This window comes from Syngnathoides biaculeatus, chromosome 17 (genome assembly GCF_019802595.1).
Source record: "Syngnathoides biaculeatus isolate LvHL_M chromosome 17, ASM1980259v1, whole genome shotgun sequence".
Classification (NCBI taxonomy): domain Eukaryota; kingdom Metazoa; phylum Chordata; class Actinopteri; order Syngnathiformes; family Syngnathidae; genus Syngnathoides; species Syngnathoides biaculeatus.
This window is the reverse complement of record NC_084656.1, coordinates 20,148,374-20,169,104: the sequence shown is the minus strand read 5'-3', so window position 1 is coordinate 20,169,104 and position 20,731 is coordinate 20,148,374. Positions and strand designations below refer to the sequence as shown.

General features: G+C 46.1%; 4 protein-coding genes across 5 annotated transcripts; 1 reads left to right on the top strand and 3 right to left on the bottom strand.

The window, feature by feature from the left end:
• Positions 1-661: 661 nt before the first annotated feature.
• Positions 662-4,874, bottom strand: f2rl1.2 (coagulation factor II (thrombin) receptor-like 1, tandem duplicate 2). The gene is made up of 3 exons (XM_061801917.1): positions 4,780-4,874; positions 4,594-4,677; positions 662-3,330 (listed from the first exon to the last, which is right to left on the bottom strand). Exons 2-3 carry the CDS (start codon positions 4,661-4,663, stop codon positions 2,240-2,242), a joined length of 1,161 nt encoding a protein of 386 aa, XP_061657901.1. The 5' UTR covers positions 4,664-4,677; positions 4,780-4,874; the 3' UTR covers positions 662-2,239.
• A 533-nt stretch (positions 4,875-5,407) lies between these two features.
• Positions 5,408-8,981, bottom strand: LOC133491052 (proteinase-activated receptor 2-like). 2 transcript variants are annotated; one of them, XM_061801919.1, is made up of 2 exons: positions 8,716-8,981; positions 5,408-7,180 (listed from the first exon to the last, which is right to left on the bottom strand). In XM_061801919.1, the coding sequence occupies exons 1-2, from the start codon at positions 8,792-8,794 to the stop codon at positions 6,114-6,116; spliced, it is 1,146 nt and encodes a 381-aa protein (XP_061657903.1). In that variant the 5' UTR covers positions 8,795-8,981; the 3' UTR covers positions 5,408-6,113. The 2 variants fall into 2 exon arrangements, with proteins under 2 accessions (XP_061657903.1, XP_061657904.1); XM_061801920.1 differs by lacking the exon at positions 8,716-8,981 and adding an exon at positions 8,145-8,497.
• A 161-nt stretch (positions 8,982-9,142) lies between these two features.
• On the bottom strand, positions 9,143-13,883 carry LOC133490805 (proteinase-activated receptor 1-like). Its single transcript, XM_061801316.1, has 2 exons — positions 13,252-13,883; positions 9,143-12,053 (listed from the first exon to the last, which is right to left on the bottom strand). Exons 1-2 carry the CDS (start codon positions 13,328-13,330, stop codon positions 10,825-10,827), a joined length of 1,308 nt encoding a protein of 435 aa, XP_061657300.1. The 5' UTR covers positions 13,331-13,883; the 3' UTR covers positions 9,143-10,824.
• A 2,221-nt stretch (positions 13,884-16,104) lies between these two features.
• On the top strand, positions 16,105-20,397 carry LOC133490629 (proteinase-activated receptor 3). Its single transcript, XM_061800934.1, has 2 exons — positions 16,105-17,108; positions 18,211-20,397. The coding sequence occupies exons 1-2, from the start codon at positions 17,045-17,047 to the stop codon at positions 19,269-19,271; spliced, it is 1,125 nt and encodes a 374-aa protein (XP_061656918.1). The 5' UTR covers positions 16,105-17,044; the 3' UTR covers positions 19,272-20,397.
• Positions 20,398-20,731: the final 334 nt, after the last annotated feature.

The following is a 20,731-nucleotide window of genomic DNA, read 5'->3' as shown; positions in this document are numbered from 1 at the left end:
TTTGGGGGGGGGGGACTTGGGAGGAAACCGGAGTGCCCGGAGAAAACCCACGTAGGCACGGGGAAAACATGAAAACTCCACACAGGCGGGGGGCCGGAATTGAACCTTGCAATCACATCATCTGCTCGGCTTTGGTTTACGTTGCCGGTTTAAAGTTAATCATCTCCTCGCTTTCTTCTTATCAGCTGCAGGGAATGTGCACTTGCGAGACATGAAATTATGATAATATATAAATATATATATATATATAGTCTTTGGTGTTCTTTTCACATTTTTATGAATTTAAATCTGAAGTTTTACAAATAATCCAATTACAAATCACATTTTTCATGAGAAAAAATACCATTCAATTCATCACAAAAACCCAATTATTATTTCATTTTTTTCCCCAATAATTTGTCATTTTAAAAAGGAGAAATTAAATATTTTTAATTGAAAAAAAAAAACCCAAACAGTTGTTAAATTAAATAAACGCTGTTTGTTAAGGAACATATATCTTTTTTTATTTAACTTTCCAAAGCTCATACTTTTATTTTTTTTATACACATACATATTTTGAAGAATCTTTTTAAGGGATTTAAAACAAAATTGCATGCAGGCACACTATTGAGCAAAAAAAAAAAAAAAAAAATTATGCTTTAAAATTGTTTCTTTCAATAAAAGAAATTGATGTTACAAAAAAAAAAGCAATTAAAATTAAGAATATATACATGTGATAAATTAAAAAAAAATATGAAATGACGAGTAAAGACGGAAGCCGCACACAATTACTGGATTGTCTTCATATCTTCAGGATCCGGAAAGCTCTTTGAAGGCAACAATTTTGTCTAATTGTGCGTCTTGAATGCGACCCACAAAAAGAATCAACAAAAGGTAACCCGACACTCGCTCGGCAACAATCATCGACCTCTTACGAGGAGCTCGTCTGACCTTTCACCCCCGACCCTGTGAGTGGGGGCGGGGGTGGGGTGTCAATTATTAACCAATGGAATTAAGTCCCCCCACCCCACTCCATTTGCAATTTTTGTTTTACCCATTTCAAGTAAAAATGAGTTTGAAACAAGTGAAAATTGTCTACAAATAAAAAAAAACATATTTTTGCGTTTCTGACGGAAACCATTTTCCCCGTCGTCTTATTTCCACACGGAGTTGCGTGTGCGACTGCAGTAACATTTGTCCGTGTGTAAAAAAATTATTTCTGCAAAGATTTGATTCGACTGAGCGTAAAACCTCAATTAGCGCGATGTAGGCTAACATTTGGCTAATTTGAGACATCTCTAGACTTCTACTAGATATGAACGTTAAACTATTTAGTTTTTGAGTTTGATTGGCACAACCCCTCGTTGAAATCTTTCGCCGGGAAAAAGTGCGGGTGAAATTGGCTGCGCTGAAAACTGTGGGTGTTCAGTTAATGGTGGAATATATGTGCCGAGGAAGTGACTTTTACCGGTCCGGCCCCGTTCGCGCTGCGCAAGCGTGTTACTGCCGTGTCATGGTGATTTTTATCGTTTTTTTTTTGTTTGTTTTTTTGTTAAACGGCCCTGTTAGCGCAGCGCTAGTGTTAGCATTTGAGCAGCGGCGCTAGCGTTAGCATTTGCGCAGCGGCGCTAGCGTTAAACTAGCTAAATATCTCGTGTTTCAATGTGGGCGCTTGCGGCTTTTACACAGCTGCGGCGTATCTATGTACCAAATGGTACTTCCTTTACAAATGTACCGGGTGAGGCTTATTACCAGGTGCGCTCTGTCGGCCGAGAATTGCGGTAAATGCCGCGGTGTACCGCCCGTGCGAGAACGCAAGACTCTGGGTTTTGAAGCTGATGATCGGAAAAACGCCGTCCTCGGCAGGTCGGTGGAGGCTAGTTCAGCGCAGGACAGTTTTCTGTGTTTAACTCTTTCTTATCTGGGCAAGCCAAGACCGGGACCACCGTGGACGGAGCCGCAGTCCGGGGATTCCAGCCGAGCCGCCTCGACGCCACGCTTCTAGCACCTACGCAGTCACGGAGCAACGTTACGTAGGAATCGTTAGCGAGAACGGTCAAATAGTGGCTTCTGGGATTTATTTACAAAACAATGTAACACTACATGAGGTTAAAAACACTTCTGGAAAAAAGTCTTTGGTAAAATTCCCAGTCTTGCTGGACAGACTACAAGCTAAAGCAGCATGCAAAGTATTTAAAAGTCCTTTCTCGGTTAGCGGTACCTGCCCAGTCGTCGTCCGTCTGTCTGTTCCCTCCGGCGGCTAACACGAGCTGCTCTGCGTGTTCCCGGAGTCCGACACGTAGGACTTGCTCTTCCTGGAGTACTTCATGGAGCTGAAGGACACCCGCATGCGTTCCACCGTCCGGCTGCTGCGGCACAGCAGCGTGTTCTTGACGTGCTGGCGGAAGTCGTCGGACACGAAGTAGTAGATGAACGGGTCCAGGACGCTGTTGAGGCTGGCCAAGCACAAGGTGGCGACGTAGAGGGCGTAGCCGTTGTCCGGCGAGCCGTCCTTGAGCAGCGAGTAGTGCAGCACCAGCATGACGTTGCTGGGGATGAAGCACACCAGGAACGTGAGCAGCACCACGACGATCAGCAGCACGGCCCTCCGCCGGTTCTTCGACGCCGCGCCGTCCTCCGGGCCGCGGCCCAGCGCCCGCAGGAGCAGCACGTACGCCACCACGATGACCGCGCACGGCGCCAGGAACACCGCCGCGCCCATCAGCACGAAATAGAAGTAAGGCAGCCGGACGGACGCGAAGGGATCGTCCGGGTTCCGGATGACGCTGACGTCGTGGCACGTGGTGACGGCGGGTTCCCGCAGCCGGGCCGTGTGCTCGTACAGGTACAGCGGCGTGGTGGTGAGCCAGATGAAGGTCCAGATGCCCAGGCACACGCCCACCGCCACTTTATTGTTCTTGCGCTGCTGGGAAAGCGGGTGCGCCACCACCCAGTAGCGCTGCACGCTGAGGCAGGCGATGAATAAGATGGAGCCGTACATGTTCCCGTAGAAGAAGCCCACCAGGACCTTGCACAGTCCTTCGCCGTACGTCCAGTCGTTGCCGGCCAGGTGGTAGGCGATCTTCAGCGGCGTCCAGATGACGAAGAGCAGGTCGGCCAGGGCCAGGTTGGCCATGTAGATGGACGACGGGTGCTTCTTCTTGGTCCGGAACAGGAACACCCAGACGGCCATGGCGTTGGCGGGCAGGCCCACCGCGAAGACCACGATGTAGACGACGGGCAGGAAGACGGTGGTGAGGGGGCTCCGGAGAGTCTCCGAGGTGGCCCGGTCCACCACTACCCGGTCAGAGGCCTGGGGGTCTACGTGTCCGATGAAGCCGCGACCCCTTCCTGCGCGCGATCATACATTACATACATAAATGCGACGTCGTTAAACACGTTTTACGGCGTTTATAAACGACAAACGTTAGGAAATGCATTCAATTTTTTAACGGCGAAGGTAAAAATGTTGGGAAAAAAAATTATAAAAAAATAAACAAAAAAATATTAACAATATTTAGGGAATCACTGTACAAAATCCCAACAAGCAGATCGATGTTCATTTTTTTCCTCATTTCTACCCATCCATTTTCAAACTTTACACATTTTCTCAACCGTTAAAAAAAAATGACAAACAGCCGGTGAATTAATTTCCCCTCCATATACGAAATCATACCACGTTTAACGCGTCAACAGGGACAGGAATCGGCCGCAGACTACAACAATAGCGGAGAACGAGGGACTTTCATACTGTTGAGGATAGACAATGGAGCACAACAACCGAATTATGGAAATATAATACAACAATGTCCAAAGTGAGCATTTTTGTCCACATGCCATCAAATTTCACAGAGCTGCTAAATAATGCAAGCTGCTTTTCCAAGCCATGTCCCGTATGCGTGGGTTTTCTCCGGGTGGGCACTCCGGTTTCCTCCCGCATCCCAAAAACACGCGACATTAATCGGACACTCTAAATTGCCCATAGATGCGATTCGTGAGTGCGGCTGTTTGTCTCGAGGTGCCCTGCGATTGGCTGGCGACGGGTTCAGGGTGCACCCCGCCTCCTGCCAGTTGATAGCCGGGATAGGCAACGGATATCCCCGCGACCCTCGTGAGGATAAGCGGCAGAGAAAACGGATGGGCATGTCCTGCATCCGTGAGTGAGACGCTATCTGCACTATTACGTCACAGTCGCGAGTAGTAGTTTATGATTTTACAGCTGCATGGGTATTGTTTAATTATGACATTATGGAGACGCAGTTTCTACACCCCACGATTTGTTTAATGTGAGCAATGTCGAATTTTAATATTTTACTACACAAAGCAATTAAAGTCGATTTTCAGGCTCGTTAATATTTGCTTTTATTCAAATTGTTGCTCAACCGCAAAATTTGCCCTTGCGACAAGGCCCGACTCGCAAGGGGGATTTAAAGCCGAAGTTGGGCGCACCCAAGTCGGTCAAAAGTTGAGCGACGTGCCGATGACTTGTGACTGGAACTTTTTTTTTGGTTTGTTTTTAAATTATTATTTGACAAGTCAACAAAGGTCAAAGTCATTTTAGTGAGTGATTACCGGCTGGATAAACATTAACCGTGTGATTCAGGCAAAACTTACCTTCGCCTTCGGCGGCCCAAAAGTGACACAAGACGATCAAAAACAACGCCAAAATGCCAACTTGATCCATCTTTTGCTCGATTTCTATTTATTAAAAAAAAAGGTCTTAGTCCAACAGTTTTTTTCCACTCCTTGCCCTGCTTTCTCGAGTGTGTCGTGTCCGCACCCAGAAACCGCGTCCTTTACCTGAAACAATCCGCCAACTTGCCCTCCTCCAACCCGCAGAATCTCGCTGACCACGCCCCGAGACTATCAGTTTCCCAGTCTCAGTGACGTCACAAAACGGGTCGCCGAGCCGGTTTCTCGCGTAGATTACGTCACACCGGATAGAAAAAGGTGACTTTAGCTATAAATATAAACATTTATATAATTTGTTTGATTATATTTGATTCCTGAAGTGTGATATGTTACCCAGCCTTTTATTTCATTTTTTGAGTTATTATTATTAAAAAAAATAAAAAAAAAAACCAAACAAAAACATTACGCAGTTTATATTGGTTGGACATATAACTAAAATTGCTATCCATCTTTCTGTGAATTATGCATTAGAATTATTGAAAAAAAAATTCTGGTCAGCTAAATAGTGATACATTTTCAAATAAAAATTAGTCAAGGACCTTTTGCTAGTTATGAAAAATGAGTCACCTTGTTTAACTTGGGATCATTTTTTAAATAAACAATAAGGGTGAAAAAATAATTGTAGTAACAAAAACACTCATATTTAAATATACAAAATGAATCATAAAAATAAATAATAATAAAATAATATATAAAATAAACACTTGAATTGTCAAAACTGCAGTCCAAGTTTAGATGTTTTTAAATCCACAATTTATTTCATATATCAGAGTGCAACATTTCAAAAGATAAAGACAGCTGTAATTCTTTACGTAGTCATCATTTAAAAAAAAAAAAAAAAATTACCTATACAATAATATTTTCTACATCTTGCTCACCCTCCCCTAACTGTTTGAGTCTCTCTCGGTCATGAAGGCTTCTCAGTCTCATATTCACACAAAAACAAACGCTAATATGCTTTATTACACCTCCCGACTCGAATGCCAATGAGAAATACGGTGGCCCTGAAGGGTCTATCATGCACAGAACTGCGAAGACTTGACACATTAGAAGACTAAAGACTAAAAACTGAAGAGAACTTTGCTCCAAGTATATACAATAAAACAAAACACCCATTTGTTTATGACGCTTGCTATGATTGAGGTCATGGGTCAGCTCGAACGAGCTGACTTCGGGCAAGACGACGACATTTAACACCTAACGTAGTCTTCGGCGAAGCTAACATGCACGTCTTGGCCATGTGGAAGGAAACTGGATGATCCAGAGCAGACCTTAAACCTCGTCCTGGTTTGGGGAGCGACACAAGAGAGGGGATACGGACTGGTCGCCACAGTCGCACGTTCAAGTTTCAAACCGCAAACTTCAGAACTCTGAGGCAATTTTGCTAACCAACCGCTCGGCCTACGTAAAACAGTAACAACTCAAAGTTATCCGCGCGCCGGCTAGCACTGCGAGCTGCCCGTGTTCCCGCCGGAGTCGGACGTGTACGTGTTGCTCTTCTTGGAGAACTTGAGCGCGCTGAAGGACACTCGCATCCGTTCCACGGTGCGCTGGCTCCGGCAGAGGAAGGTGTTCTTGACGTGCTGGCGGAACTCGTCCGAGATGAAGTAGTAGACGAAGGGGTCGACGCAGCTGTTGAGGCTGGCCAGGCACAGCGCGGTGACGTAGAACCCGTAGAGGTTGTCGGCCGCGTCGTTCAGGAGCAGCCCGTAATGGACCAGGAGCATGATGTTGCTGGGCGCAAAACACACCACGAACATCAACAGCACGGTGACGATCAGGACCACGGCCTTGCGCCGCTTCTTGGCCACGCCGGGGTCCGCCGCCATGCTGCTGCGGAGCGCCCGCAGCATCAGCGCGTAGGAGACGGCGCACACGGCGGCGGGCCCGGCGAACCCGGCCGTGCCCATGGTGAGGAAGTAGCCCGCCGCCGTCTTCTTCTGGGAGGGCCGGGTGACGTCGTGGCACGTGAGGATTCCCATGTTGACCACGCGCACCTGCTGATCGTAGAGGTAGAGCGGCACGGTGAGGAGCCACACCGTCGCCCAGACGGCCGCCGAAACCGCGTAGGCGACGGTGTTCTCGGCCCGGCGCTGCGCCAGCGGGTGCACCACGGCCCAGTAGCGCTGCACGCTGATGCACGCGATGAAGGCCATGGAGCAGTACATGTTCCCGTAGAAGAAGCCCACCAGGACCTTGCACAGCGCCTCGCCGTACCTCCAGTCGTTGCCGGCCAGGTGGTAGGCGATCTTCAGCGGCGTCCAGATGACGAAGAGCAGGTCGGCCAGGGCCAGGTTGGCCATGTAGATGGACGACGGGTGCTTCTTCTTGGTCCGGAACAGGAACACCCAGACGGCCAGGCCGTTGGCGGGCAGGCCCACCGAGAACACCGCGATGTAGACGACCGGCAGGAAGACGGTGGTGAGGGGGCTGCTCAGGACCAACTGCGCCTGCTGGCCCACCGAAATCCCGTTGGGCGTCTCGATACCGGTCAAACCTCGCAAGTCGTCTGGGGAGGAAGTCGGAGGGGTTTTTAAAAGCAAACAAAATGGGGGAGGGGGTGAGAACCGACCGATGCCTGACTTTCCTAAACTCACCTTTTCTACAGTCATGCACAATAATTAACGTTATCTTATGTAACAAAATTAAATAACGCGGGATAATCGTTGTGGCCTTGGGGAACGAGGCAAAAAAAACAAAACAAAACCTGTCAGTTCCACTTTTGAGGTAAATTCAAGAACTGCAAACAAAACTAGAAACCTCAAAAGCAGACTAAAAAGAACTAGGAATGGATTAAACCAGGGGTGCTCGATGCGTCGATCGCGGGAAAATCCAACGCAAATTGAAAGTATAACAGAGCGATTCAGTTTGTTGCATTTTTCAATGCGATTCAATGAGTGAGGGATGACTGGTCGCCACATCCAATGGCACAATTCGCATACTTACTGTGAAAAAAAAATGAAAAGAAGAAGCCACTGGTTTCTTTTAGGCAGCACACGGAACTTTCACCGCTTCCCTCTGCTCTTAAAGGGGTATACTCATAATTACAAATGTTACAGTACTTACTCAGCCCGTCAATGTGTTCCATAACGACAGCGTCCACCATTGCTGCTTTAGTTAGCAACACAGTCTGGGCAACGTAGAGCAAAGACGAGCTAGACATGCTGCTCCCGTTTAATTTCGATATTAATGGCGAAAGTTAAAAAAAGCTCGCGAGAGGCTGGCTGCTTGAAAAGTAACTCTTGGGGTAAAAAAAAAAAAAAAAAAAAGTCTGGGCACCTCAGAATTAAACCATACACCACCACCGATGTTGCACGAGAATGCGGCAAAGTAGTTATGTAGATATGGACTTTTTTAAAAATTAATATGTGAACTTGCTCTACACGAGTCCTTTTATTTTTTTCTTCCCGGCGAATCACCAAAATTAATATTTTGTTGCCAAAGCACGATTTCTCAGCGCCGCATCGTCACACCTGTGCTGGTGATCCAGTTAATTGTTGCTCCAGCCGATGATGTATGACTACATTCCATAATTCCACGTTGCATTCCTGTGGCTCAATTAATTAATAATTAGGGTGCACAGGTTCTGAATCTGCTTGACCTTTGCGTTGCATCCAGCAACGTCATGCTCATGTAAACAATAAGAGTGTTCGAACCCAGAACCGTCAAAAGATCCTCTTTGAATCACTGAATTAATATCCAAAATTTTACACACGCTGCTTTTCTTCAGCGTGAAGCGGAGTTCATGATTTCAAAATCATCTTCCAACCGCATTTGTTTGTTTACACTCGTTTGTTCTAATGATGCACTTCCTCTAAAGGAAACGAGCCGGAAGTACAGTGGCGTAACAGCAGACGGCATTCAAAACTTCACTTTTAACGTAAAAAAAAATACATATTTACATACAATACATAAAACGCTGCGCACTTAATACAAGTTATACTGTATTACATATCGCGAGTAAAGACACACATTCAACTTGCGTATTTTCCAATCACCGGCGGAAGTTGATCCGCCCGACAAAGGTAACTAAAACGAACTCACCTGTGTCGCCCAAGTTAGCGTGCACGCAACGAAGGAGCGCGACGACAAGCACACGAAGAAGTCCGCGCCGCGCAGTCATGGCGAAATCCCGTTTATGGATGGTTTTTATGAAATAAAAATAACAGAACAACAACAGGCGAGACGACGTCGCGGTGGTGGAAGTGTTGAAGGCAGGCGTGGCTGCCTTGCGGGTGTTTAACCCCTGCCTGGATACGAGCTGGGCCTTCACACCTTAGTGACGTCAGTGGCACGTGACCCCGCGGAGCCAATTGAGGCCGTTACATACCCCTCCAAAAATCATACTAATTCTCATACGCTCATTATACATAGTGATGATCGTCAGTCTAGGAAGTGTCATTTTATTACACAGCTAAAATGAACTAAAAGCAACTAAGCTGAATACAGAAGAATAAGTAATACAAAATCAATATCGTTAATAAACAACCCTTTACAAATTAAAAGTGTAAATGAGCTTCGGGTTTGTTGACTATTGGAGCCAAATCGTTTCTTTGGCGTCACCTGGTGGACAATTCAAGAGTTGAATTGGCTGATGGGCATGTAATACTCATTATGGTCAACAGGAGGAGCACTGACATAAAGGAAAAAAAAAAGACTGGATAGCGCATGCACGTCGAGCGGTATGTCGATTGGTTGAAGCCAGTCGGCCGCCATCTTGGTACTCCCAAAACGTGTGGAGGACCTGGTTTACGTGTTGGATTAAAGTTTGGCATGTAGAATTAAAACTGGACGTGTGATCTTGACGTTTTTTGTTCAGTTCTGGTAACATGAAGGATTTTTAATACGACTTGGTAAGCCCCCCAAAAAAAGGCTAATTGCAAAGGAAAGACATAAAAAAACCCCGTGACGAGCAAGAAACCTTGCATATTACCTAGGGCCCGATTTTCGTGACATGTTAGCTTTTTCCCAAAATACGCTGTGAAGCACTATCATCATAATATAGCAAAACATTAAGCATTTTTTGTCATAACAACATTAAATTTTCAAGTCAATCAGTTAGATATAGTTTTGGAAATAAGGACTCGCTAAACACAATGTTCATTTGTTGTCTCTGCGACGAATTTAAACTTGTTTCCTCGCATTTGAAAATCTAAATCAATTTGAAGAGTTCTGTTTCATGAAATTCATCCCAAAAAATTCTGGAAAATGTTTTTTTTTTTTTTTGCTTACCCACTGATGAAGTTTGGGGAAATATTGACATCGCTTTTTCTCGAAAAACCGTCGGTCCATAAACGTGAAGCAGGGAGTGGACAGTGAACAATAACAACCGTAAACATAAAATTTGTTCAAGTGAATTGAGCTCATCAGAAAATTTAAAAAAAAGCTTTTAGAAACAAACTTTAACAGTGTCAAAGTAAATTTTTCCAACTTAGCTGTGGAATGTTTTCTCACAGACACGAAACCGGCGATTGTTTTGGGAGTATCAAGATGGCGGATGGCGACTGCAGGTTTGGTGGCCAATGAGCCATCCGGGTCTTTTTAAAAAAAAAAAAAAAAATTCAAGCTCAGTGCTGACAAGTTCTTGTCTTATCTTTTCGGGATAAGGGTGTTTATTATTCGCAGATGGTCAAAAAAGCGGTTTCCAACGTGTTTATAGAACAAACCAAGTGCGATGTACGATATCAGTCGAGAAAGTGCGCAAATATAAACGCGGCGCGTACAAATATTGACCTTGCTCAACATCACCATGTAACATCTTAAATTGTTTAACAGTGCAAAAGTCAAAGTCCTCCTTCATTGTGTTTAAAATCTTGTCAGTATTTCACATTTACGTGGTAAAAACAGAAAAAAAACATTTGTGAGAAATTGCAAAATATGTGCATTTCCTCTGAAACAGATCAAAGAATGTTCTTGTGAGCGATTTTAGGTGGTGCAAAAAAATTGAGTGAGCGACGCTATTGGCAAAGATAACCCCCACGGGTTTTAAATTCCTGCGATCCGATCTAGAATGTCCAGAATCCCAACAGTTCCTGAAATCTTCTGGGAGGGGAGATCAACCGGTTCAATTTAGACCCCTTTCGAAGATTCCTGGGGAAAGTTCACATGGCAGAAATGCACTCAAGTCAGTTTGGTTCGTGTTTTTGGACGTGGTCAGACAAGAAGTTTCTTGTAGTAGCTGCCGTGGCTCCCTTGCGACGAATCCTTTTTCGCAAATGAGACGTTTTGATGTGAGCAGTCCGTGCGGGCGGGCTTCAGGATGGTCCTGGTGCTGGACCGGTACGTGTCCGACGAGCTGGCGCCGAAGCTGTCGGCCATACCCTGACACCTCAGCGCCCCGGCGAGCTCTCGCTGGCACTGGGACGAGCCGAAGCAGTAGAGTAGCGGGTCCAGCAGGCAGTTGAGGCTCCCCAAGCACAGGAAGACCAGGTAGGCCACGTACGAGCCCTCAGGGGCATCGCGGGACTGGTTCAGTCCGTGATGGAGCTGCACGTAGTGGACCAGGAGCAGGCAGTTTGTGGGCGCAAAGCACAACAAGAACATCACCAGGACCGTCAGCGCCATCACCAGGGCCCTGGTTCTCCGGCGGGAGCGTCCAGGAACGCCGCGGGGGGCCCGGTTCAGGGACCAGATTACGCGGGCGTAGGACACGACGGTGACCAACAGCGGGGCGACGAAAAGGGCGACGCACAGGACGACGAAGTATGTCCCGTAGAGTCCGACCAGCTCGCCTACCGGCCGGACGTCGTGGCAGGTGGTGATGTCCAGCTCCTTAAGGTGGAACGTCTGCTCCGATACGAGCAGTGGCACCGAACCGGCTAAGGACAGGAGCCACATGGCGACGCAGGCGACGACGGCGTTGCGGGGTCTCCTCCACGCCAGCGAGTCGATGGGGTACACCACGGCCAGGAGGCGGTCCACGCTGATGCAGGCCACCAGGAGCACCGAGCAGTTCATGTTCCAGTAGAAGGCGGCGGTGACCACGCGGCACATGGGCTCGCCGAACACCCAGTGGTTCCCGGCGAAGTGGTACGCCGCCTTGAACGGCAGCAGCCCGCCGAAGAGAAGGTCGGCGCACGCCAGGTTGAGCATGTAGATGGACGCGGGTTTCTTGGGGCGGATGCGGCGCGAGAAGGCCAGGGCGGCGCAGGCGTTGACGGGCACGGCGAACAGGCACACCGCGGCGTAGAAAGACGGGATGATCAGCGTGGACAGGCGGCTCGTCAGGAAGCTGCGCACCTCCTCGGAAATGGGACCGGCAGTCGCGTTGCCGGTGCCGTTCGACCGGTGGTCCGCTTCCAGGCCGAGGACATCGTCGTCCGTGAAGGGTTCGTCGGTGAAGGACCTGTCGAAGTAGCCGAACATTCTTCCTCTGGCGCTGTCTGGACGCACGAGTTGTGGGTTAATAATGTTGCCTTCTGTTGATTAGCATCCTAGCATATGCTAACGGAATCAAAGCGAAGAGTCACTATTCCTTTAGCGAATGTTTATAAATGTTTATTTCATTGCAAAATATGTAATAATACTTCATAAAAACATACAGTCATGACAATTCACCAGAGAGTTGAGAAGAGAGTTTTCGCCATATTTTTTTTGCTCCAATTCAATGGAAATTAGTCTGAAAATTTTTTTTGCAAATAGTACACAGTATATATGAATTGTTCGACCGTTTGTCTACACATGTTGCTGCACCATTTGTGTTCCTTGCTGAAAGAGTTTGTCAGGCATTCGTGAGGCAATTTCGAAAAACTTGTAGGTTTTTTTTTGCTCCAATTCAATGGAAATTAGTCATTATTTTTTGCAAATAGTACACAGTATATATGAATTGTTCTACTGTTTGTATACACGTGTTGCTGCACTATTTGTGTTCCGCGCTGAAAGATTTTCTCTGCCAATTTCAAAAAACTTGTACTTGCGTTCGTATCTCAGGTAACGCTGTCCTATAAATTAAAAATTTGTCGTTTCTTGACAAGATCTTTGTTTATCTGCAGCTTTCTTTTAATGCGATATATAATTTATATTCTGTATGAATGTCTACTTTGAATTTTGCCTCATTGTCTATTTGAGAAAATTATTTTAAAACAGATGAGTGATTATTTAACACGACCTTATGATTAAAAAAAATGTATTTCTTTAGGCTCGATTTTATATTAGGAAGAACTCCAGTTTTACAAATACAAACACATTTTTAAACAACTCAATAGCCGTGTAAAATTATCATTTTGATTAAAAATTCACATATTTTCACCAATTTTTGTAGTATATTGCAATATATTACAGGAACATATTTTTAATCAGTGCGTCTGACAATAGAAGGGTGGATCAAAAGGTCAATGTTTATATGCCCAAAATTAAGAACACATTTTAAATTATTTGAAATTATTTTTGCATTATTATACATGATCAAACAAACGAAATATCCGAGAAATGGATCATAACCGTCTCTAAAACTCATGCGGTGACGTCAGGACATCAAAAGTTTACTATTAATATCAAGATATGAACCCATATGAACATAATTATCGTTTTTAAACGGCAAGTAACGTTAACATGAATAAAAAAAAAAAAAAAAAAACTTACCGTTGTCGTGTGATGCCAAAGCTGCGCATGCGCACAAGCCAACGAGCGGCAGCAACATGTGATACATTTTTGGAGACATTCCGCAATTTCAATAATCAAATGCAAAACTGAAGAAAACGAGCTCGGGAATCGTCTCACACGCTGGGCGCCTTCGTCGAGTCGGACCGCTGCTCCTCGATCCCAGGATGTTCTGCTGGTTCAGCCCACCCCGAGAAGCGGGTCCGGGGCCGCCGTCCAATCAGCAGCCGGAGCGGCGACATTCTTGAGGCGCTGACGTCACTCTTCCCGTCACCCCCGCAGCCGGATGAGAACCGGGAGAGCGGCGGGGACGACATTGATTTTTTTTTTCCTGATTTCTCTTTCGATATTGATGATTTAAGTTGCCGTGCATAATAACACTATCCATCCATCAATTTTTTTTTTGTCGCTTATCCTCACGAGGATCGCAGGGAGTGCTGAAGCCCTTCCAAAGGGAAGGAGGCGGGGTAGACCCTGAGCCGGTTTCCAGCCAATCGCAGGGCACATCGAGACAAACAGCCGCACTCGCAATCACACCTACGGGCAATTTATAGTTTTTGGGATGCGGGAGGAAACCGGAGTGCACACCCGGAGAAAACCCACGCAAGGCACGGGGAGAACATGCAAAGTCCACACGGGCGATTGAACCCGGAACCTCAGAACTGTGATGCCAGTGCTTTACCAGCTGCTCCACCGTGCCGCCCATAATAACACTAATTAAATATCATTACTATTATTATTACTACTATTTCAATGTATTAATCATTTTGGACGTTCTATATATTTTAAATATTATTCTATCACTGTCTTTAACGGAATTTTCTACATTCACATTACAGCTGCATATTTGCTGTGTGTACAATATTAAAAAATCTGAGAACTTTTAATATCACAGTCATTGCATCTTAATTACATTTTACTCTAGCTACATATTTATGTATTATTGGTGTGGGCCAAAACTCTTCGCATCTCCGTACATAAAATTTTCATTTCCAAATTTTTTTTTCCTTTACTCATTTTCATCCATTCATCCATCCATTTTCCTAGCCGCTTATCCTCACAAGGGTCGCGGGAGTGCCGGAGCCAATCACACAAAAAAGTTTCACAAACTGAGTTCGAAGTGACCATTTTAAGGTTACTTGGCCCGTTGCAGACAAACTCCTTTTTGGTACTTTCCATCCATTCATTTTCTTTTGCATGCTTATCCTCACAAGGGTCGCCGGAGTGCTGGAGCCACTCCCAGCTGTCAACAGGCAGGAGGCGGGGTGAACTGAGGGGAAACCGGAGTGCTGCGAGAAAACCCACACAGGCATGGGGAGGACTTGCAAACTCCACGCAGGCGGGTCCGGGGATTAATCCGGGGACCTCAGAACTGTGAGGCCAACGCTTTGTAGCTGACCCACCGTGCCGGCCAGAACTATCCAGTATTTCATCGTGGTGAGATCATGTTAAATCCATACATCCGTTATCAAAGCTGCTTATCCACACAAGGGTCACCGCAGAGCTGGAGCCTATCCCAGCTAGCTTCGGGCGTAAGGCGGACTACACCCTGAACTGGTCGCCAGTCAGTCACACGGCAGATATCGAGACATTCACTGAGCAGAAATCGATCCCAGGTTCGATCCCACTACAACATCAGTGACTCTTCTCATTTTTGAACGGATTCGCTCTCGTTTTCAATAAGCGCCGAGGTTCTCCGCTGACGTCTTTGCTAGATAAAACTGTTTCCTGTTGTTGGCTCGTCGGGAGTTATTTTGGGGGCCCTTCAAGTACAAGAAATGTAAACAAATTTCCTCCTCTTAGTTCAAATAAGGAAGGACGCGCCCATCGCGGCGGGCGAGGTGGGGTGGGGGTCATCTCGTTTTTGTTGCTGTTTAACGTGACCTCGCGTCGCTTTGGACGAAGAAGAGACGGGGGGAAAAAAAAACAAAGTCGTGTTCCCAAACGTTTCCGACTCTCGACGTTAGCATGGACGACGTTTTGTTTAGTTTTCGCGTCTGTGACGTAAACATCTGGATAAACATCAGCACGATCTCTCGCTTGTTTGTCTGGACAGCTGGAATGAGAAACGGGTCAACGGCAAGGTGACCCCCCCCGCAGTGATGTTAGCGTTTTTCTGTTTTCTGGTTAGCTCGGAGCGAGCCACTTTCTTTAGCAATATGCTAACACGATTATATAATAAGTATCTCTGCTGAGTGTATTGGATCGGACTAAATGTTTTTGTCATTGTTTTAGATAAATATTGAATTTTAACTGCTTCAGATAATTAAAGTCTGGCACATTTGCATGGGGTTAATTAACAATTTTTAATAATGATGATTTCTATAATTGCGGTGTGATCGTCGTGATATTAAAGATCCTGTAAAGTGGATTCAGAAATGTGTTTCTAAATATGTTTTATGATAATAGTGGAAAGCGGGAAAAGACCGAGAACTAGCCAGTATTTCATTGTGTAAATCCATCCATTTTCCAAACTGCTTATCCTCACAAGGGTCACAGGAGAGCTGGACCCTACCCCAGCTAGCTTCGGCCGCAAGGCGGACTACGCCCTGAACTGGTCGCCAGTCAGTCACAGGGCAGATATCGAGACCATCACTGAGCGGGAATCGATCCCACGTTGCAGCCGTGTGTACCACTACACCATCAGTGACTCTATCAAATTAAAATGTTTTTTAAAATTTTTTTTTTTTTGGGGGGGGGGGGGGGGTCAGTGATAAACTCGGGACCCCGGCATCGTACCTTGAGTGCCTTCGTTCACATAGGCGCAGTTGTAACATGCAGGCGGCACGGCGGATCACCTGGAAAGTGTCGGCCTCACGGTTCGGAGGTCCCGGGTTCGATCCCGGCCCCCGCCTGTGTGGAGTTTGCATGTTCTCCCCGTGCCTGCTTTGGTTTTCTCCAGGCTCTCTGGTTTCCTCCCACATCCCAAAAACATGCAACATTAATCGGACTCTCTAAATTGCCCGTAGGTGAGATTATGAGCGCTATTTGTCTGCATGTGCCCTGCGATTGCCTGCCTCCTGCCGGTTGACAGCTGGGGTTGGCTCTAGCACTCCCCGCGACCCTTGTGAGGATAAGCGGCTAAAGATGCAATTAGCTAGTTAGCATGGGCACTTTAGGGCGCCTCGTTGTTGGTCGTGATTGCACGCACGTCACAGAAAGTAAGGAATTTTAGGGGGATTATCAGCACGTGGACCGGGATTTCGGGCGGTGTGGTTGCTTTAGAGTGCCTCGTTGTTGCAGTGTGCAAAAACGCCGCGACGACTGGGCGGGATTCGTGTTCCAGTGTACTCTTTAAAACTGTGTGGTTCTTAACAACGGTCTTACCTATGACGTGTCAAATCTTGATATTTAGTTTTACTTAATAGGCATATTTGGATTATCGGGTACGGTAGATGTCCAGGTGGCAAAAGTGCTGAAAAAAAACCCACCCAAAATTCCCGAGACAGGAGTGACGAGAGGGCTCGTGTTGAGACAGGCTTATCGTTTCCTGGCAGACATTTCCTCGGCGCGTAGTTAGTCGTGACCTCACGTCGAGGGATCATATTTCGAGGCCACGTCGGTGACAAGTATTATTCAGTAGAACGAAAAAAAAAAAAGCAAGGTACGACTTTCCCCGAGCTGTGACCTTTGGACGTCGTAAAACACGTAAACGCGACACGGAGGCCAACCCGCATGGAAGTATTTTTGGTTTTTTTTTTTGTTTCTTTTCGTCAGAGTGAAGCGTACGAGGCAGCCGAGCGGAGCTGAACGCGGGTCAAAGGCGGGCAAAAATATGGGGAAATGTTTATTTTTGCTGGTTCTGGTGCTCTGCGTAAGTGGTACGCTCCAAAAGAAAGGTAAGAGATGATAACATTGTCGTGTATTATTTATGCTTTATTGAACTTTTGTTTCACTTTTGACCGAGGGTGCGTCCCACCCAATGTTTTCAGTTTTGCGACACCGTCAACGCTAACGTGACGGAATTGATCTATTTAAAAAACTACTGCAGTTAAATTAATCGATGTTAGCCAATCCCGACTCTGGGGGGGGGGGGGGTTACGTTATAAACATTTTTTAAGTTTGTTACAAAGACCGTTTTCTGGTCATGAGGACATTTTGACAAAATATTCCATGAGCAATAAAAAAAAAATAGTTTTCAAAAAATTTAAAATTTTATGGTCGTTGTTATCATCACACGGGGTTGTTTTCATAAATTCATTATTGCAATCATCAAGGTCTTTAATATTGAGTATGATTACTTTTTAAAACTTTTTATTTTACCATGCTACTAGTTTTCAACATTTTATTATTATTTATATATTATTATTATTTCATTTAACAAAAGAAAAAAAAACATCTGGTAATTATTCATATCTAATGAGGGTATAATATTCAACAACAATATACTATAACATCTGTAAAGCCCTGATTAATATTTTTAATAAGAGGTATTTTTGAGCCTCAAAAATGATGTTTGGTCATTTTATTGTTTTTTTAATATGTTATATTTTAGCTACTAAAGCAATTAATGACTTATTAGATGATATGACTATAAAATAAATAATAAATAATTTATTTAGAAGGTTTTTTTTTTTTTTACATTTTCAAAAATTACCCCAAAAATTTGTTTAGGGTTTTTCTGTCATTGTTTGAATATATTTTGAACAACTATTTCTTGATCTTTAAGTGTTCTTGCTTTACATTGTTGTAGCATTTCCAAGGGTCATTTTGCATATATTTTTATAAAAAAAATATAGTGATCAAATATTTATAAATCCTCAAAGGTTTGATTAAAGTATAAGTTATTATAGTTTGCTACTTGCATCTTTTTTTTTGACATAATCATTAGTTTTGGACTTTTTCCAGTGTTTTTTGGTTCACAAAATCATCAAACATTAATTTAGTATTTGTAATTTTTGGTTGCGCGACTCTGCAGCTGACGCAAAGTTTTTCTGGCAGGTGAAAAGAAATTAACCAATCAAGAGCAGGCGAACAGTTCCGCGGTGGCGATTCCGAGAACTTTCGTCGGACGACCGCTGCCGCAGACCCGCCTCTCCTCTCCGAACGGGACGGACCTTCCCGCCTTCTGGCCTGCCAGGCTGCGGTTGCTAAGCAACAGCACGGCGAGGTACCTGGACGGGCCGCTGAGCACCAAAATCCTCCCGGCGGCCTACATGCTGGTGGTGGCCGTGGGGGTCCCGGCCAACGTGGCCATCCTGAGCGCGCTGGCCGCCAAAGTGCGCGCCGTGTCGTCGGCCGTCCTCTACAGCAGCCTGGCGGCCTCCGACCTCGTCCTGCTGGTCTCGCTCTTCTTCAAGGCCCACTACCATCTCCACGGCAACCACTGGGTGCTGGGAGAAGCCGCCTGCCGGTTGGTGACGGCTTGTTTCTATGGCAACCTCTACTGCTCGGCGCACACGCTGGCCTGCATCAGCATCCAGCGGTACTTGGCCGTGGCGCACCCCTTCACCTACAAGCGGCTGCCCAAGCGCCGCTACGCCGCCTGGACGGCGGCGGCCGTGTGGGGGGTGTTCGCCGCCGCCGTGGTCCCCCAGCTGCTGGTGCAGCAGAGCTTCCGGATCCCGGAGCTGGGCCGCACCACCTGCCACGACGTGCTGCCGCTGGACTTGGGCTCGCACGTCTTCCTGCTCCGCTACAACCTCGTCCTGACCCTGGCGGGACTCCTGGGCCCGCTGGCGGTGACGGTTTTGTGCTACGGGCGGATCATGTGCGAGCTGCGCCGATCGCACCTGGACTGGGCCGTCTACATGAAGGCCGTTTCTCTGGTGTTCGCCATCTTCCTGGTGTGCTTCACGCCCGCCGGGGTGGTGCACTTCCTCCATTACGTGCAGCTTTTCGCGAACGGTACCGAGGGTTCCTACGCGGTCTTCAACGCGGCTGTGTGTCTGTGTTGCGTCCACGCCTGTTTGGACCCTTTCCTCTTCCTGCTCATGTCCAAATCTGCTGGATCCAGGTTGTACTTCGTCACCTCTCAGCCAAAAAGGCTCAGCGTGTCCTGAGAAATGTTGCACCTCCGTGCGGTTTGTTTTATAACACACATACCTCTTTGGTCATCCTATAATCATATGAGGGTATTAAAAATAATAATATTGTACCTGGAAAATCCTGGCCTTTAGTGTCAGGGTCTCTCTAATCGTGACTGGTACAAATGCAGAGGCGGGCTCGGTCATTTCACGGACCCCAAAAGTGGTGGTCCTGCACGTTCACAGCCGACTTCCGTCCTGCCCAATCAAAGCGACCTCTGTCATTCCCTTTAAAAGCGGCACAACAGAAGTGCACTGAGATGTCTGTATATGCGGCGATCTTGATTTGCGGGTACCCTCGTCATACGCAGAATGAGCTGGCATCATAAAGTTTGTTTCAGTATGGATTTTTGATCGAGTTACATTTTTTTGGGGGGTTTCTTGATTCCCCACGAAAGTCCCTTGGTGTTCACGAGTGTTTGCCCTTTTGATTCATATTTGAAACCATACAGTGTGATTCTTTGTCAGTGTGTACAGTATGAGCAGGACACTCATGCCAATACATCAAAAGAACGCTGAAATATATAATTTCCGGCCTACAAGCCGCGACTTTTTTCACACGCTTTCCGGCGGTTTATGCGGCGCTGGCGTTAGCGCACCTGGTTATAAGCCTCCATACGCAGAAAGAGTTTAACACTAGTGCCGCACTGACACTAGCACTGCGCTGACGCTAGCCCCACGCTAACGCTAGCGCCGCGCTGACGCTAGCCCCGCGCTAACGCTAGCGTACCGAGGCTTATAACCATGTGCGCTCTGTAGCCCGGAAATTACGGTAACCGTAAATATATAAACTTTTCTGTTTACATTTTCTTTCACCTATGTTGAAATTTGCTAGGAAAATTCTTGTGAAATATTAGCAGTGTTTTATTCTCGCGTGTTAATGGAGCTAATGTACGCCTATAAGACAGAAAGCCATTTTACAGTATTTGCTATCTCCTCTGCTCTCTCATGGAAGAGGAATTTCCTGGACTTCCTGTGAGAGGAAGCAGCGAGACACGCCTGCAATTGTGAAAAACCCAAAGCGGCAGGACTGCGGATAAAATTCACTCACGCGCTTCCACTTGTGTAACTTGGCTCTGTTTGAATAAAGTCCGGTTTTTAAATGCGGTGGATGTGTCTCGTCTGTGGTTGATTTAGTATTTCTCAGATCCTGACCCACGGAAATACATCAAAAGTGGCACTAGAGCTGGATGAGGAAGTAGATAAGTACGTGTAATTTTTCCAATGTCAAATATAAGGGCACCTTAACACCTCATTAACCAATCACATTCAACCTCACACAGTGGAAATTTAATAATTAGAGGCACTTCAAATGTTAGCAAGTGTGGTGTTAGCTTCCGTTTAACATGAAATGTGAGGCATGCCCCAAGCTACAGGAGGGTGTGCACACTTATGCAACCACGTTGTCACAATTGTTTCTTTGCAAAAAAAACAAA